The 18,696-nt window shown below is 38.8% G+C and overlaps 1 protein-coding gene and 2 pseudogenes across 14 annotated transcripts in view; 1 reads left to right on the top strand and 2 right to left on the bottom strand.

Annotated features, from left to right (window-relative positions):
* The window catches only part of LOC110185357 (laccase), a 130,123-nt gene that overhangs the window by 96,763 nt on the left and 14,664 nt on the right, over positions 1 to 18,696 (top strand). For 12 of the 13 annotated variants that reach the window (XR_015272013.1, XR_015272016.1, XM_086834395.1 and 9 more), the window contains 2 exons: positions 6,401 to 6,596; positions 6,651 to 6,863. The exons of the other annotated variant lie outside the window; for it this stretch is intronic. Coding sequence is in view for 10 of the 12 variants with exons in the window: in XM_086834395.1 (XP_086690521.1) it covers positions 6,401 to 6,596; positions 6,651 to 6,863 (409 nt within the window). In the remaining 2 variants the exon portion in view is untranslated. The remainder of the gene's footprint in view (positions 1 to 6,400; positions 6,597 to 6,650; positions 6,864 to 18,696) is intronic. 13 annotated transcript variants of the gene reach the window in all.
* On the bottom strand, positions 4,595 to 5,479 carry LOC110185365 (translocon-associated protein subunit beta-like; annotated as a pseudogene). The gene has a single exon (XR_015272042.1). The product of XR_015272042.1 is annotated as a translocon-associated protein subunit beta-like (transcript).
* Positions 12,665 to 13,553, bottom strand: LOC147645006 (uncharacterized; annotated as a pseudogene).

Raw genomic sequence — 18,696 nt, 5'->3', positions numbered from 1 at the left:
ATCAAACATCGGTAGATGTTCTCGCCTTTATACAAGGCAACACCAGAGCCGAAAAATAAAGATTAAGGGATATTTCATCTTTTAAAATAAATGTCCCTATCGAACTCTTTAACACTACCAACTTGTGGGCAGAGTACGTTGTTGTTCGAAGCGAAGAAAAAGAAAAAGCGGACTGTAGGAATAACTCTTCCCAGGACTGAGCGTACCACTTCGCCTTCTACGTCTTCCAATCCCGACTCAAAAAATTAACCTACTCCCTAGGTATTTCCTATCAGAATGTAAGAGGCTTACGTAGTAAGCTTCCTTACTTGTATTCTGATAGCCTTTCGTTTGCATCTCAGGTTATTGTGCTCACAGAAACCTGGTTAAAGTCGGAGATTCTGAGCTCCGAAGTTTTTTTAACTGTGTTCACAGTATATCGGCTAGATCGCCCTATCAGACGCGAGGGTGGAGTTTTTATAGCGGTGGACTCCTCACTCCTTTCAGAATTATTAACCTTCGAGGAATGCAACGATGTTGATTTCCTCAGTGTGAAGGTAGCTCCATTTTTATTACCTGTTCCTACATACCTCCATTGTCGGAACTACCTATTTATTGGAATCACCGTTCCGCTGTTCAGATGGTTTCCAGTAGACTTTTGGATAGAGACCAGTTGGTAGTCCAAGGAGATTTTAATATCCCTGGTGCTATTTGGTGCTCAAATAATTCAACCAATACTCTCCTAACTTCTACACGACATGACTTTGACTGGCATGTTCAACATTTCGCTGTCTCAAGTCAACCATGTACGAAATTCCTTACAGCGCTTGCTCGATCTTTGTCTTGTCTCAGATCCGGCGATAGTCAGTTTAGCCAGGGTGGCGCCTCTGACGCAATCCGAAGATCCCTATCATCCTATTTTCGAGTTGACTCCTGATATTGGGTCTGAAATACAGAATATATATAACGGTCCAGTCAAATATGTCCAGTTTTCGCAAGACGGACTTTGAACGGCTGAATTATTTTATATATGAGTTCAAGGTGGAGAGGAGTATACATGTACACTGACATGGCAGTTGCCGTAGATATTTTTTATAATGCCATGAATTCATTTTTTATTGATTGTGTACCGTTGTACTATTCACCAATCTCGAATTAACCTCCGGGGTTTATTAAGAGTTGAGCCGACTAAAAAATAAAAAATTCGAAGCTGTATGCTAAATTCACATTCAACGGTTCTTAATCTACATTTCTGTGCTCAGGTATTGTGCCGACACCTTGTGCTATCCCCTTCTGAAATTGTTGAAATTTATCCTAAGAAACCTCCCACTTTCCCATTAATTGGAAGGAATCGTTTTACTATTCCTCTCCATAAGAAAGGTAGCAAATTGAATGTCAACAATTATAGAGGAATATCTAAGTTGTCGGCTTTTCCTTAACTTTTCGTAGAGCAGTGTATTTCTCCATGTCAACATGGTTTTAACTCATCGGCTGAAAAGTCCCGGGCCTAACATATAAATCGCGATTTTTTTTGCAGTTAACTTTTTTTTAGGTAATGCGATCTTTCATAAGACAGCTCTTAAAATTTCATGATATTCTATTCATGAGTTTGTGAGTTATTGTGTTATGAGTGACGCTACTTTTTTTATTTTAAAAAAAGTGGATCAAAAACAAATTTGGGTTTTGATATAACACTGATTCTTGATGGGAAAACATACCATTCAAGGAAAGCCTTGGCTTGAAAAGTGTTAGGCCGTCCAAATGAGGAGGTAACACCGCAAAACATCAAAAAAATCCACAAAATCGTTTTGAATGATCAAAAAGGGAAGTTGCGTCAGTTAGCTGACATCGTAAAGATATGAAAATAATGTTTTAGATTTATATTGAATGAGCATTTGACTATGATAAAGCTTTTCCCAAAATGGGTGCCACATTTGCATCACAAGGCAACACACCTTGTCACAAGTCAATCAAAAGAATGGCAAAGACTACATGAATACAACTTCGAATTGCTCCCACATCCATCCATTATCACGAAAATGGAGGCCTATTTTGGGGCAAAAGAAAAATCGTTCTACAAAAGTGGTTGAAATGTTAGAGCGGCGCTGGAATGATTGATTGATTAATTTGATAAATAAAGCAAATTTTAAACAAAAAAAAACGCGTTTTCAGCCGATGTGTTATAAAGCGAAGATCAACAACAATAACTTGATTTAGTGGGTTTTCCAAGGGATCTTCTTAATTGGGTCTAAACTGTTACTTGTTGTTGTTACTTACACGCTGAACTGCTGCTCTTTGGAAAGAATTACTACTGTTGATGATATGGGCGTCCGCTTGGACCCAAAACTTGACTTTATTGATCATATTTCGTCTATGGTGAATAGAGCCAGGGGTGTGCTTAGATATATTAAACGGTGGTCGAAGGAATTTAATAACCACTATGTCACTAATTCCTTATATATCTCTTTAGTTCGTCCTATCTTAGAATATGGATGCTGCGTTTGGAGCAAACAACCTGGCAGCGCGCCGGTAGTCAATTTCCTCGTATTCTGTCCCATATTTTCCATCGCGCCTACTAACACCTAACCCAAACAGGCACGTGCCTGGGGTCGTACGGGCCACTTGAGTGTACTGACCGTTGTGCGTCAACGTCAATATAAATAGAATGGGTTACTTCTGCAATTTTTTACCTCACCCTTAGAAATCTTTCACTTTCTCTTATTTGAAAGAAAAAATCTTTTGTTATTCCTATCCACAAAAAAAAAAAACAAATCGGGTGTCCAGCGCCAAGAACATTACAAGAGTTCTACGAAAACTCGTGAAAATGCCCTTAAAACCGTTTTTGTTTTGCCGCATGAAAGACATAATTTCCCTTTCTGCATCGCGACAGGCCTCGCAGCAGTAACGCAGGCCGATGTGTTTTTTTACATCGTCCACCGTCCGAGCTACAACACCAATACACTTGGCGTACACTTGGCACCTGCAAAAATAGCCTCTGCAGGTTTTGGCGAAATAGACATTAATTCCGGACATTATTAAGACTTACCACTGTACTTGTACTTCAGAAAAAGAGAGGAAAAAAACAACAGCGTTATGAAGATATGAAGTGAAGAGTCACAGCGAGAGCGAGAGAGCGGAAGAGCGTTGGAGATCAGATAAGATAAGAAGTGCATCGGCACAGCGAAAGCGAGAGAGAGTGGGAGTGACTAACTAAAACGTTAAGCTATTGCTACGGCGCAAACAAAAGCAAAACAAAGAAGGCACAAAAAGGAATGCAAAATATGCAAAGCTAGCACTAGCAGCACTACTAAATTGGGAAATAAAACCAATTATAAACACAAATAAGAATAGCTGCATGCACACGCGAAGTGAACGGGAAGTTATTAACACAAAATAGTAAATTTAAGTTAACCCCGGTAGTTATTTGGAAACTTTAACACAAAACGACAGCGCAAGAAAAAAACGCGTCCGTTCACTTGGAAAGATGAAAGATTAAAAACATTAGATAAATTATTCTTAAAAAGAACCTTTTGCATCCTGTCATTTAAATAACTTGAGATCAATTAAGATCAACTGGAAAACCCATTAAATCGATTTTCCTAATGAGGAGAGAATGGTTAACTGAGTTAAATGCTTTACTGAAATCAGTATAGATTACATCTGTCTGAAAATTATTATGGAAGTCCCTAGTAATATAGGAAGAATGTTCCAAAGGCTTTGTTGTTCTTGATCTTTACTTAATAATTCCATGTTGACATGGAGAAAAAACTGATCTACAAATGTACTGCAAATGGGGAGTTATAACGTTTTCGAAAAGTTTTGGAATGGCCACCAATTTAGAGATTCTTCTATAACTTTTGGCATCTGACTTGCTATTATATTATATTAAAATATTCCATCCAGATAAGAGAGAGTGGGTGGTTTCTAAGGATAGGGTTAACAATTTCAGAAGGGGATAGCACAGGGCGTTGTCTCAATACCTGTGCACACAGTCTGGAATTCTGTCCGGAACTGGTGAATAAATAACAATGAATAGCTTAACAATGAAGAGTAGAGCTTAAACAAGGAATAGAGTTTAAACTGGAGGTGTAAATTAGGTTCGTTTTGGACATGATGTACGAATAAGTCTGATTTGAATCCGAGCGAGGACGGTTCGTTCGGCTTCTACTTAGAATTAATAATACTGTAAAACTCTTTTTTTGGTCCTGTGAAAACTGCACAATGCAACCAGTCAAATTCTATAGTATATATACATAACACTCTGCGGTAAAGTTTTAGCGAGCTGATAAATTAGTAAAAAGGACAGTTTGAGAACCGTAAAGCTTAAATTTAGCATACAGCTTTGAGTTTTTAATTTTAAGGTGACTCAACTGTTTAGTATCCCAAGGAGGCTGTTTCGAGATTGACGGATATATTGACAGTCGCATCGAAAGCAGGATGATAGGGATAGCTAAAACAAACAAAGATCAAGCAAGCGCTTAAGGAATTTCGTACATAATTGAAAATGTCGAACAAGCCAGCAAAAAGTTATGCTGTCTTGTAGTTAGGAGAGTATTTAAAGAATTATTTGAGGACCAAATAGACCCTGAAGTTAAAGTCTCCGTCTTTAACCAGGTTTTTGCGAACACAATAACTTGGGAATCAAATAAAAGTCTATCAGCAAACAAGTGGAAGCTAACTATGCATGTCTTTGCATTCTGATAGGAAATACATGCAGTTTATTAGTTTTTTGATGCGGAATTAGAAGATGTAGAGGGCGCAGTGGTCTTATCGAGTCTAGAAACAGTTATTTTTTCTGTTTTTTTTTTTTTGTTTTTGAAGTTCTATCTGCCAGGTTATATCGGCGTGCCGATGTTAGCTTCCCAAATATCAGTTTCGTTGGTGGGAATGCTTTAAGGACTTTTGGCCGGTACTCCGGATCCGACACCCTAAGAAGATAAATAAACTGTGCTTAATTTCTTAAGACACATCAGGAGACTATTACGGGCAAGGACACGGGTACTCCTTAGCACATTTGGATATAAAATCTTTTTTAATATTAGGAAACTAAATCAACAAAGATATACCGCACTCGCGGGACGAGGGGTTTGTTCAAAAGTCTCTAGAGGTCAGGCTCCTACGGTGTACAGAGCACATCTTAGTGATTCTTACTCTTGCGTTCGTATTTGCATTTGGAATGATGCCACAGACCCAGGGTAGTGGGCACGGTCTTCACAGCGAAGACCACCCAGTCCAAAAAAGTAGGAAGAGAAAGTCTCGTTGTACTCCTTTATGTTGGCAATGCCACCCACCGGGCTTGGAGCTGGATCAAATCCGATTCCTCGAGCGCTTTGTCAGATACCTTGCCAGTGGTGAAGTTAATGTAGCCGAAGGCCTTGAGCCTCACAACCAGGGCATAAGTGAAGTTGTTCTGGGGAGCGATCCAGTCAACAACAACGGTCTATTGACCACCCACAACCTCCGGATAGAGGAGAGAGAGGAGAAGCAGGTGCTTAAACATCTGGAATGTTAGCTGTTTCTTTGGAGTAACATTTGGTTTTCATTTAATTCTTATTATTTTGGGATATAATAAGTGATGAAGTTGAATGCTTAGGGATTTTTTTTTGTAGTTTGCGCAGGATTAACAGATCTCATAAAGTATAAGTACTAAAGCTACCATAGTATTGCATGGCAAATGTCGGAAGGACCTAAATCGGAACACCATTGTCATAGAAATTACAGAATTAATCATTTAGCGTCTAAATTATAATCGGAAAATTTAAAACTGTAAATGATTTGATCACGATTTGCTTAAAATTTAAAAGTTGTTAAAACTTTTTGTCTTCGATTTAGGTATTCCACATCCTAAGAACTTTGTCCTGTGTTTTTATCGCCCTGGTTATTAAAAAAAAATACAGAAAAAAATTATTTCTGAGTCTGTGACTTAAAAAAATTGTTTGTTTTGTAAAAGAATGTCCTCTAAGAGATATATAGCATGCGAGTAATAAAAAAGAAATGCAAGTAATAATAAAGAAAAATGTGTATACACTTTAGGGAGAACATTTACTATTAAAAAATGTATATATTTTAAACAGATTGTCAAATTTGTTGTTTGGCTTTTTGACATTTTTATCACTTTATTTTTCTTCTTGTTCGGATTTTATTATTATGTATATTATATATATCTTTTAACAACAATGTAGATTGTTACATTTGGTTGTAAGATTAGTTTGTTTATATTAGCTTATATTTTCAGTACTATTAAAATCCATACATTGTAAAACTGTATTAAATAACATGTATATTTTTCCTTTTTTTAATTTCCGACATGTAAAATATCACATACATCCAAAACTACTTAAATTTGAATATTCGCACATGTAAATAAAACTACACAATATTTAATTATGAAACGACCGACAAATACGTATAAAATAAAAAGGTTATGAACCCATTGGACGCGCAATGCAATCGTCAACGTAACGATGCCATTTGTGTAAGTCAACTGAAAAACGCTCTTGAAATAGATCGTGGCATATTGGCAGAAAAGCCAGATGTGAAAATTTTCCTTCCGTTCCGCTTTTTTGTATACCGAGCCGAAGATCTTTTCCAGCCGAACACGTATAATCGATTTTTAGGTAAGTTTTCAAGGCTATCTGTAAAATTACGCAGTTAATCAAAATTAATTTCAGTGGCACCCACCGGCGACCATGTCATTTCACTTATCGATGAAATTTCATACTTATCGGCACCTGCACCACTAACATCTCAGTATAACGATATTAATCCAGAACAGTTTTGTAACGGCGACAATCGGCCTGCGGATTGCGGACCAAACTGCATGTGTACGCATAAGATTGATATACCACTTAATGCTATTGTGGAAGTAGTTTTAGTAGATGAAGGTAAGCATTTCCGAAATTTGTATGTTTATATAGATGTTATTAAGTTCTAATGTATTACGGGAAAAATAACAACGGATAAATTAACAATACAAGTTAAAAACATCCATGGAGAAAAATAGTGATATCGGTTTCCGCACTCCTCTTTATTTTTAACTTTTCCCCAAGTTTTTCCATGGGGTTGAGAAAAAATGTCTGGCCTTTGATCAAATTACATTACAGTAGGTGCAGTCGGGCCAAATCTTGTACCTTGCTCATGCGTTTCATTTGATTGTTTTTGTTTTAATTCTCAACTTGGTTTTATACAAGCATTTGTCTCGTACATTGATCTTCGGATTCTCTTTTCTTCTTCTCCTTCTTTGAAACATAAATATATAGGCTTCGAAGTTCGAACTCGTTCTTAAGCTTTCAGTTTCTTTATATCTCTATGTATGGCACATCCCTAGTCTGTCAGTAGTCTGTCTATGATCAGGGAATTCGCTTTTTCTTCTTTGTTAAATGTTCAAATATGGATACATGGCTATCAAAAGGTCAAAACAAAAATAAAAAAGATAACCCGAAGGTAAGGTAATTCAACTTACAATCGGGTTAATTTACCTAGTTTTTTTCGTAAAAGAGAATCTGAGCTCGGGTTATCGGAAGCGTCAAGAAGGAATTGCCGCTCCAAGTTCAAGTTTGACGTCAATATATCTGAAGACAAGTGAGTCAAATATTACACAGTTTCTAAAAATAAAACTCTTGAATAAATTTAATGAAAATTTAATTTAATTCTCAAGCTGTTTTTGCAAAGATTCGAATAAGAGAGATGGAAATGATTTAACTAATTGTTAATTCTGTTCGGTGTCGATCCTAGCGTATAAAAGTGACCTTATTCGACATATGAATTTCTAACGTCATAAGAAAATAATATCAGAAATAAAGAACATTCCCGAACTTTCAACGTACTTTTCACACATTTTTAGAAGCTATTAATCGTAATAAAAAAAATAATTTCTCTCATTAATTATGGATGAAACGTCGGATCAGAGCTTTTTAAAACAATGCTGTTTTACTGCTGTATTTTATAATGAAAACAACAATTGGATACGGTGGAAGGGTCATTAGGAACTGCTGCGGGACTGTATGACTGGGTAAAACATATGCTTTTAAATAAAAACATACCCATAGAAAACACTTTTGGTTGTGGATCTGACACCACAAACGTATTGGTAGGGGAACATAGTTCCGTTTTTGCTCTTTTTAAGAACGATTTATGTCAAACGGTTCTAGTAAAATGCTCCTGTCATACACTTATCATCATCGAAATCTTGCCCCAAAATGTTAAAGATTTCGTTCGTTCTGTTGGAGCGCACTTCAGTACAAGTTCAAAAAGGCAAATGAAAATGAAAGAATTTCAGGAATTCTTTCAAGCGAAAATCTTGGGCCAGCTCACACTTTCTAGCTGCCTCTAAAATAGTGTGTAGACCGTGTGTTAGAGTAATATATTCCATTCAAAACCTTCTTGACAGGAACAGTGATCCATCGAAGAAAACCGAAGAAATGATCATTGCAATGAAGAACCAATTCACTGTCGTATATTTAGAATTCATGTCCCATTTACTTTCACTGGCAACGAGCTTCAACACCTTGTTTCAAACAAATTGTTTCTTGTTTCCTTATTTCTTTACAAATTAAAACCAAAAGTAAAAAATCTTTTGAAAACACTGCCTGTTATCTTTATGAAAATGTCCTACATCACGTCCTGTGCTAATATTTTTATACCCTTGCAGGGTATTATAATTTCAGTCAGAAGTTTGCAACGTAGTGAAGGAGTCACCTCCGACCATATAAAGTACATATATTCTTGATCAGCATCAACAGCCGAGTCAATCTAGCAATGTCCGCCTATCCGTTTCTGTCAGTTTTAAAGCTATCTGAATGATTTTTATCAAATTTGGGATTTAGCCATTTAATATTATACTTCAATTTTGTGTAAGATTTTATGAAAATCGAACTACTATATCATATAGCTGCCATAGGAACAGTAGAGTAGTAGTAGATTAATACAATTAAAAATTATATTTTTTTCAGTTTTCAATAGATTTTCATCAAATTTAAGACAGCCATTTTATATTATTGTTAAATTTTATTTACAGCTGACATACAAACGATCGTTAGATATAGAGAAAAATGCAAAACTGTGAATATAAAGCTGTAAATATAATATGTATAGGTTGAAGAAATGAAAGCAGGCATTACTTCATTGTTTTTTTAACATAAGTATATATAATTTATATTGTATTAAATCCTAGTCACCGAAGTTCTATCTGCAAGGGTATATAAACTTCGGACATGGCTAGATCGACTCGGCTGTTGATCCTGATCAAGAATATATATACTTTATATGGTCGGAGGTGCCTCCTTCACTGCGTTGCAAACTTTTGACTGAAATTATAATACCCTGCAAGGGTATAAAAATGGCATGTTTTGTTTTGATTCCAATCTCTTAAACAAGAACATGTTGCTTTGGCTTTGGCTTTCTTATATCAAATAGAGAATTAGAAAAAGAGTCAATATAAAACTCAAAAAGACATATGTAATTACCATTCATTCGTACAGTTTTAATTTAAATTATCGGTTTCTAAAATGGTGCGTGCAAGCGGAACTAAAAATACATATTAAAAATAACTGCTTAATACTTTAAAGTCAAACAAAATACATTATTAAGTCAATATAAAACTCAAAAAAACATATGTGATTACCATTCATTCGTACAGTTTTAATTTAAAGTATCGGTTTCTAAAATGGTGCGTGCGACCGGAACTAAAAAATAAATTTTAAAAATAACTGCTTAATATTTTAAAGTCAAACAAAATACATTATTAAAATAATTCATTGCAAAATTCATTAAGATTGATTGTATTACAATTTTTATCACGCCTCGCTGAAATCAGAGCTTAAACTGGTTTCTTGCAAATGTGAACATCTTGAAACCTATCTTAGCACCAATTATGATGCTAAAAAAGAGCTGTAAGTTTCAAATTTTGTAAAATTAAAATAAAGTCTTGGCCCATGTTTTTTTTTAGTTTGAATGCGTACGAATGTCGCTTTCGACGTCAGACTATATTAGGCTTCTTTATTAATGTATTCATTTCTATGAAGCTTCATAAATCTCTACAGTAGTGTAGTGTAGTGTGTCCTCACTTATAGAAAAACATAGGGTTGAACTTTTTATGAGTTACTAGTTGTATTGTCATTTTTTACATCAAGCAAAACAGCTTGTGTGTTCTATTACACAACTGTCCAAGTGAGTTGAGTATTGGTCAACACGTGCAAAATGTATAGTAAGGAAAACGACTCTTATACATCGAACGCAGAAAGTAGGTAGGTTACAGTGGTGAGGCCCATTGCTGGGGCCTCCAATTAGAGCTTAGCTCCTTTTTGTTCCACTCCCTCTGTTTTCTTGTTGTTATTCACTATCAGTACCATCCAGAGTCAGCAAGGAAACCTAGGATTGCTGAAACTTTCAGCTTACCTATGCTTCTCAGTGACTCCATCTGGTGGGCACCGAAGTGGCGAAATCTGATGTGGTTTAGCGCTGGGCAGAAGCAGAGCAGATGTTCCAGTGTCTCTTGCTCTGTAGGTTGCTTACAGCTTCTACAGACTGCGTTGTATGGCAGTCCCAACTTCATTGCGTGCGAACCAATCGCCCAATGTCCCGTGGTGAGTGCCGTGAACCTGCTGATATCCCGCTTGCTGTTGGATAGCAGTTCCCTAGTTCGTTTCTTGTCGTACCTCGCCCAACATTCCCTTGACCTTCTGTGATCGCTCTTCCTTTGCCATTCTTTACTGGCTATCTGTCTAAAGTGGTCATGGATCCTTGTCTGGATCGCGTTTAGGGAGATTGGTAATTCGAAGTCAGAACTTAGCCCCGCCTGCACGGGCTAGTTCGTCTGCCTTCTCATTACCTGGGATCTCGTTGTGTCCCGGTACCCATGTTACTTGTACCTTATTTTTGTCGGCAAGTCTATTAAGGGCCTTCTTGCATTCTGCCACTAGTCGTGAGTTTGTTTTCACGGCTGATTGGGATTTTATAGCCGCTTGGCTATCCGAGTAGATTCGAACTCTTTTGCCCCTGAGGTCCTGCCTTAAGGAAAGTTCGACTGCTTCCCTTATGGCTAGTAACTCAGCCTGAAAAACCGTCGCTGAGTTAGAGAGATTGAAAGCCTTTTCAATTCCCCAATTTTCAGCGAAGATCCCAGCCCCTACGCCGCAGCTCATTTTTGAGCCATCGGTGTAGAGGGACACCTCGTTTTCCACTACTACTCTGCCCCTACTCCAGTCATCCCTTGATGGGTATGATGTCGAGAATGCGTTCCCGAATTTCATTTCCGCGATCGTGTAGTCGGTCTTAACGTCTGTGTTAATGCCGCTGTTTGCAAGGATCTTGCCGTACCCGGCGCCGTAGTCCCTCCAGCAATTGCTCGCCTTCAGTCTTACTGCGCTCTGTGCCGCAGTGTCCATCACGAACAGCTCTATCGGCATTATATCTAGGATAGCGTTGAGAGCAGCCGCGGGGCATGAGCGCTTTGCACCCACTGCCCCCGCACACTGCTCCGTGTCAGCTTCGTTCTGTTGTAAGCCCTAGTTAGTGCCGGCCACCATACTAGGGCTCCGTATGTTAGAATTGGCCGTACCACTGCAGTGTAGAGCCATAGAATTATCTTTGGGTGCAGTCCCCATTTGTTCCCAAACATTTTCCTGCAGGAGTAGAATGCAATGCTTGCTTTCCTTACTCTTTCTGCAATGTTATCTTTCCATGAGAGCTTTTTATCCAGAATAACTCCTAGATACTTCGCTCGCTCCGATAGTTTTAGCTCCATGCCGCTAATACTGGGCATGTTGAAGGGAGGTATCTTAGTTCTTCGTGTGAAGAGCATAAGTTCCGTTTTTGTGGGGTTGATACCTAGTCCGCAGGTTTCTGCCCATTTGTTTAAACCTCAGGGTATGGTCCTGATACTAGCAGTACTACGTCGTCCGCGTATGCAACTGCTTTGACTCCACCCGTATTGAGATCTGTCAATATGGCGTTCATATTTGTAAGCCAGACTAGGGGAGATAGTACCCCGCCCTGAGGTGTGCCTCTCTTCACAGTCCGCGTGAGGTGAGTGCCACTCAGTTCGGCTGTGATCGTCCTGCTCCTTAGCATGACTCCGATCCACTCTCTGATGCCTCTCTCAATACCTAGCAAGTTGAGGGAGCCCAGGATAGAGTCGGGGTTCACGTTATTAAAGAGAGAGTTGATGTCCTTCTAGAGACTCTCGGATGTGGACGTCCAGGAGTCTCTCTAGTGTCTTCAGGGTGAAGGAGGTGAGACTTATCGGTCTATAATCCTTTGCTAGGATGTGCCCCCTTCTGCCCGGTTTCGGTATAGTGCGTCAGACTTTTACAAGCTTTTTAAATGGGTCGTCTTCGTCGCTTCCGCCTATTGCAGCAGCTTGACTACCGGCTCAGGCGGGGCCGGCTCGTCATGGGCCATGTACGCTGATGATAGGGTGACTCCGCTCCCATCCGCCGCCACGAATCTGGCCACTGCTAGGTCAAGTGTGCTGAGATTGGGACAGAGAAAAGCGTTAAAATGATTTTTGATTACAATGCAAGCTCTCGACCTACCATTCGAGTTTGTGCGTAGTGTGTATCCTTGGATTCTCAGTCCAGCGACTTGCCTGTCCCTGGTCCAAGGCTCCTGTATCAGACCGATGTCGATATCCCTCTCCCTTAGAAGGATCGTGAGATTAGCTGAAGCGTGCGAGCTGCGCTTCAGGTTAATCTGCACGGTTCTCGACATGGATGTCGGTGGGGGTGGCGTCCGGAGATTTGTCGTCGATGACCTTGTCGTCCAACAATTTGTTGGTGTCATCGATCTCCTCCAGAATCTCGTCCGGCTCGGCCAAGAAGACCGTAATCTTGGCCTTCCTGATGCCGTACCGGACCTTGTGGTCGTTTGCCTCCAGCTGGGGCAGACATTGCTGGTTAATCAGCAGGAGGAAAGGCTGGCTCGCCTTCATTACCTGCTCTGCCCTGAGGATGTCCCAGTCCTCTGTATGTATCTGGGTTCTGGGCCTTCAGACAGGCGATCACCCTTGCATGGTCAGTTTGGCCCTTAGGTAACCAGATGCGAGCTCTGGGTCTCCTTGGGATCTCCCTGGCGTGGACTAGCCTAATCTTAAGGCCAGCCCATGTGTCGCTAATCTTAGCCACACACTCCACCAGGAAGCTTCGGGGGAACCCGTCGTCGCACCTGATGACCCGGTGCCCTCTGACCACGTCTGAGGAGTCGAAGGAGGGGATGGGGCCGGTCGGCATGCTGACCAACCTGTCGGTCACCATGTCGGCCAACTTGGCCTCAATCTCCTCCCACTTCTCCGACAGCAGGCGACCGTCGTCATGGATCTCGTCCACCAGTGCCATAGCCAGACTGTCTCTGGCCACCTCGCTAAACTTCTTTGCCTGGCTGACAAAGTTCGTCGCACGCGGCTTACCCTGTGGGTCCTTCGCTCTCTTTGGCGCGCTTTCGCTCACTTCCTGTGAGCAAATTCGCTTCGCCTTCGAGGGCTGGAGCGCCGCCGGGTTTGCCGCTTTATACTGCTCATATTCCAAGAAATTTGGCCTTATCCTCAGCATCCCGAGGGTCACTTTTGCCCTCAGACTCATTCTTGGCTATCTTGCCGAGAACGAAGCGGGCTCTGTTGACCCTCGCTCGTCTCTGATGGTGAGACATTTTCGCTAACTCTGAGGTGGTGCTCAGCTGAGCCCCACCTGTGTGTTTCGATTGGGGAGTGCTACTCGCTCTCCCCTCGGATTGCGACTCTTCTCCGTCGGTCTCCGATACAATGTGAGATGCAGCGACCAGTCTCGGCCTCTGCAACTCCTTCTCGTCCTTCGTTGACATTGTTTGGGGTTTATCCTCTCCCAGGAGTTCCGAAGCTCGGTTTTTGGAATTCATTTCAATACATGAACGCCCGCTTTGCTCGACCTTCCAAGCGCAGCGGGCCAGAGGGGGTTTGGGGCTTTGAAGAAAGTCGACCGCAGCTTCGCCCCAAAACTGCGGCAAGGCCACTTACGACCCAGGGTTGCCTGGCCCTGGGAAGGCTCCGTGTAGACACAGCTGGCTTTACCCCTCACCTGCGAACCTGGAAGTCAGTGTGCACGGGTCGCATCACACACCTGACTTGAGGGGAGGCTGATTAAAGACTGCCTAAGTCCGCCCGACTACAAGCCTCGACTGGGGACCTGCTTCCAGCCGCCCTCGCTTGGAGAGTATAGTCGCTCTACCGATGGTGTACACAGTTACGGCAGATGACGCACTCATCCGTTTATCCCCCTGTGCACCCTATCGGCTGACGGCCTCGAACGCAGAAAAAATTTAATGTTTTTTTTTTAATTAGTGAACTGAAAATATGTATTCGATGTAAACACATATAAAAACGTTAATATTGATTATTAGATAGATTTTGATGTTCTGCAGTGGTGGTCAATTAATAAAGACAGTTTTCCTGTGCTTTTTCAAAAAAGTTGCCGAATATTATCAGCTCCGGCTAATAGTGCAGCATCCGAAAGAGATTAGTAGGGTGCGAAAAATGTAATATGCGAAAAACGCTCCAAAATTGCTACAACTGCAGACATGGTCAACAAAAAAATGTTCCTACACTCTAATATTAACAACTTAAATATAGAATCCTTTATAACAAAAAAAAAATATGTATATATAATTTCTAATTCTTGAATATAACACACCAGTCATAAAGTTTTTCTCACAGTACGGTTAGTACAGTGCACCAAAACACCAAACTGTATAGTTGTAGACTACATACCAATTTTGGTGAACTCATTAAAAGCTGTACAACAAACTGTACAGGAAATACTATATTCACTTAAAAAACGTGTGCCCACTTCCGAAATAAGTTATTCATTTGCCGTTTTGGGTGCATTCATGCAGGAGTTTTACTCTGTTACCATTTTTTTCCTGGTTAGGAAGCTCGATTTAATGGTTTTCCACTTGATATTTTTAATTGGATCTCTAAATGCTCTAAATGCAAGCTGATTACCAAAGACTACCTTCCTATTCTAATAGACTCCTTTTAATTAAGTTTCCTTCCTTAGCCAATTGTAGAACTATGCTAGGCATTACCTTTATTTATAACCTCATCCATGGTGAAGTGAAAAGTGCTGACTTGTTGGGTCAACTTAATTTCCACGTATTAAGTAGGATCTAGTAATCCTATATACCCTTAGTATTGTGCCAATGTAAATCTTTGAATTGTATAGACCTTTTAGAGTTTTATGTGCAAATTATAATGATTTGTACACACTAATCTCTAACGTTGATAGTCTTTCCAAACTAAAGACTTTAATCCTAATCCAATTAGTACACATGCAAGCAAAGAATCTTGCATTTAATAGTTAATTTAATCCTACTCCTTCCTATATTTTATTTAGCGCCTCTTTACGTATAGCCTAAACAAGCACGTGTTTGGTGGACGTAGTGCATTAATGTTCAAAAAACAAAACAAACAAAAAATATATATTAAAAGATTATTCATTATTTTTAATCAAATAAAAAGTATTCTTTATTCATTCGAGTTTGATTAAGAACTAAATTACTAAGGCTTGACAATAGTTTATAAACTGGCTAAGCCACGTGTGCTTGCATCTTTTTTGCCCGTGGTCGTGTGAACTAAGTTGTTAACTCTTTCCTCCTTAAAGCGACTGTCCTCGATCGCGGTGTAAAGGAGCACTGGCCCGGAATGTGAAGGGTTTTCCTGAGTTTCCAGTCGTAGAGCGGTTTCACTTTCTGTTGACCTAAGGCTTTGGTCACGCCAGTTATTATTACTAAGATGATGATGGTAGAATCATGGCTTACGAAAGCCGATATAGTAGTCTAGCTTCTTAGTTTTTAGATAATTTTTGTGTTGTTGATATTATATATATTTATTATATTACTCAGATTTGTAGCCTTGTTATTATGTATTAGAATTTCGTATTTAATTTTATGAAAATCGGACGACTATTTATCATATGACATTACTTTGTTGTTTTTAACATAAATTTATATTGTGTTATTTATTAAGAATCTAATTTTAATCTGCAAGGGTATATTAACATGGGACGGCATCGTTATAGATTTCTTCAAAACAAGTGTGACCCAATAAAATTGGAATCACTATTTTGTAAAAGCTCTCTACCTCGCCCTTTATTTTTGGGTACTCTAGTCGACATTAGCAAGTATTGTAGTTGCTCCCTCTCGGAATACTCCTAAAATAAGTAAGAACTAAAAGCGACTGCCTGACGCTGCAAGCAAGTCCAGGTTTCCAACGATATGAATTTCGAAAAGGCCTTGAAAACAACACTTCTATGGCTTATTCCTGCATGGATAGCTTCTTGTGCAGGTCAGAGAGTATAAGTACCTGGGGGTCACTTTGGACACCCGATTAACCTTCGCAAAGCATACAAGATCAGTTAGGCGCTGATTGGAGGATAAGGCCAGAATGCTGTACTGGCTGCTGAAGGCAAATTATCCCCTGAGCCTGGTCCGGATATACAAGTCCATTCTTGCACCCACTTGGAGATACGGGATTCAAGTTTATGATATTGCGACCAAAACAAATTGGAGAATTACTGGTGAAGTTCCTTTTATTGGAGACATAATTAATGGGCAATCCAAACACTATTGGAATTAGCTTATGTCCCACGTAAATATCCTTACCAGGAGATTTGCATCTTGGCGGACCTGGCGATGACTTAAAAGAATTTAACCCTCGGACCTTCCAAGGAGGAAGATTTATTAAACCCTGTTTAAACTCCCTGCCACTTCCAACAAGTTTACTCGACTTAAGACATCTGCCACTTGATATTGAGATCCTTTTTTGTCCTTGACCTTGTATTCGTATTCATTGTGTTGTAATTTCCATAGGACCAATTTTGAATTTGGTCCCTCGAAATTTATGAACCATTTTAGTGGATCATACTGGACAAAAATATTAGTTGTTCATACATATATTTTTCGACTTCAGAGTATCTTTGCTCTGCTTCAGATAGGGTTATGCTGGCAAATGAGGCGGGTCTATTAACGTTTTCGGTTCCCTGGGATAGTATCGGTTTTGGATTTTTAGCTCCATCTAAATTGGGTTCGATTATCTTAGTGTCAATAAGTTTAAATTTATTGTATTCTATGATTTGGTCGTATTGTTTTTGGACTGATAATTGTTTTTATAAAAGCCCGTGAAGTTAAATAGGAGTTCCTTTTGTCCGATTTATATTTTTTTAATGACCTCCTAGTTCAAACTAGCTTTTGATGCCGTTAAGACATCTTTGGCTTTTACTATTATTTTGTTTTTGATGCATCCGTATGGTTTCTGATCTCTGCTGAGCATTAATACTTCTTCTGCGTTTTTAATAAAGTTACACAGTAGGTTAAAGTCTCCATTATAATATGGTAAAAATGTAATAGCGTCTGGGATGAGCGAGGACACATATACACTTTTTGCAGGCTAATGATGGAGTTGGCTGTATAAGTATTTGAGGTACTTACTGACAGATGGAGGTCGTAAAATGATCTGATCTAAAAAAGCAGAATCTTTCCTTAATACATGAAAATATGATTATAACATTACTGACCTGTGATATTACCTTTTTGGGTTTCTATTTAATTATATACCTATCACTATTATTAATATTTCTTCTTAGTGTAATATTGGTTTCTTACTTATCTATTTTTATTTATAATTGTATGTTGCTTCCTTGAGTGAAGGTGAAGAGTTTCTGAAAATTTGTTAACTTTAGTTTTTATTTAATAGGCATCTGGGCAAAATGATAATACTATTTTATGCCTTTAAATACTTTAAATTCGTGTGTTGTATTTCCCGACGTTAAACCGTCAAAAAATGTATAGATGATTAACCCAACTATTTAATATTCAATATCAACGGTTTTTTCAGATTGTTCCTTGATGGTGGATATGAATCACTTATCAACTTTTATCGGAAACAGTTACCCTTTTTTAATTTTTTAAGGGATACATTTAAAAAGGGAGGGACGAAGACGTTAAAAAAAAATTACGCAACATAGTTTTTGATTTATCATATACACCGTCTTGAAAAAAGTGGTTTCTAGAAAAACGCAAAAGATGACTTTCAGCTGCCCTCCAGCCACGCCGACTTTGAGGGAATGTAACTTTCATAATTATCAAATGTCCTTTGGGACATCAACAATTTTTTTTTTTTTTTGTTTTAATGTGGCGTAACTCCTTAGATGTATATGCTTTATTTATTTATTTGATTTTTATAAGGGGTATACAAAATTAAATTAGGTTTTACTACTATATCATATAGCTCGTTCCTATTTCTCCTATTGAGAAATTAATACAATTAAAAATTATAATATTTTCAGTTTTCAACAGAATTTTATCAAATTTGAGATATAGCCATTTTATATTATTTTCCAATTTTTTGTAAAATTTTAAGAATTAAAAACAAATTGTAATCGGACAGTATATCATATAGCTCCCATAGGATCGATCGTTAGATATAAAGGAATAATGCAAATCTATGATATGGAATTTCTTCTCTTCGACCGGGTGGCAAACTTTGGGCTCCTTCCGAGTAGCTTCTCGTTTTCTGGCGGGAACTTCACATTTGATTTGTTTATAAAACAATCCATTTTTTGTTATTGTTTATCAATATAATGTTGCATTTGTCTAGTAATTGGTTACACTTTGATTTTAGGTTTTTTTTTTTCGAGTTTTTGTTTTTTGCCATACTAACTAACCCGGCACACTTTCTTCTAATTGATGCTTTAT

The sequence above is a fragment of the Drosophila serrata genome, unplaced genomic scaffold (assembly GCF_035046125.1).
Source record: "Drosophila serrata isolate PLE 108 unplaced genomic scaffold, ASM3504612v1 contig_34, whole genome shotgun sequence".
Taxonomy (NCBI): domain Eukaryota; kingdom Metazoa; phylum Arthropoda; class Insecta; order Diptera; family Drosophilidae; genus Drosophila; species Drosophila serrata.
Note: the sequence above shows the minus strand (reverse complement) of the source record. Positions and strands in the feature narration are given on the sequence as shown.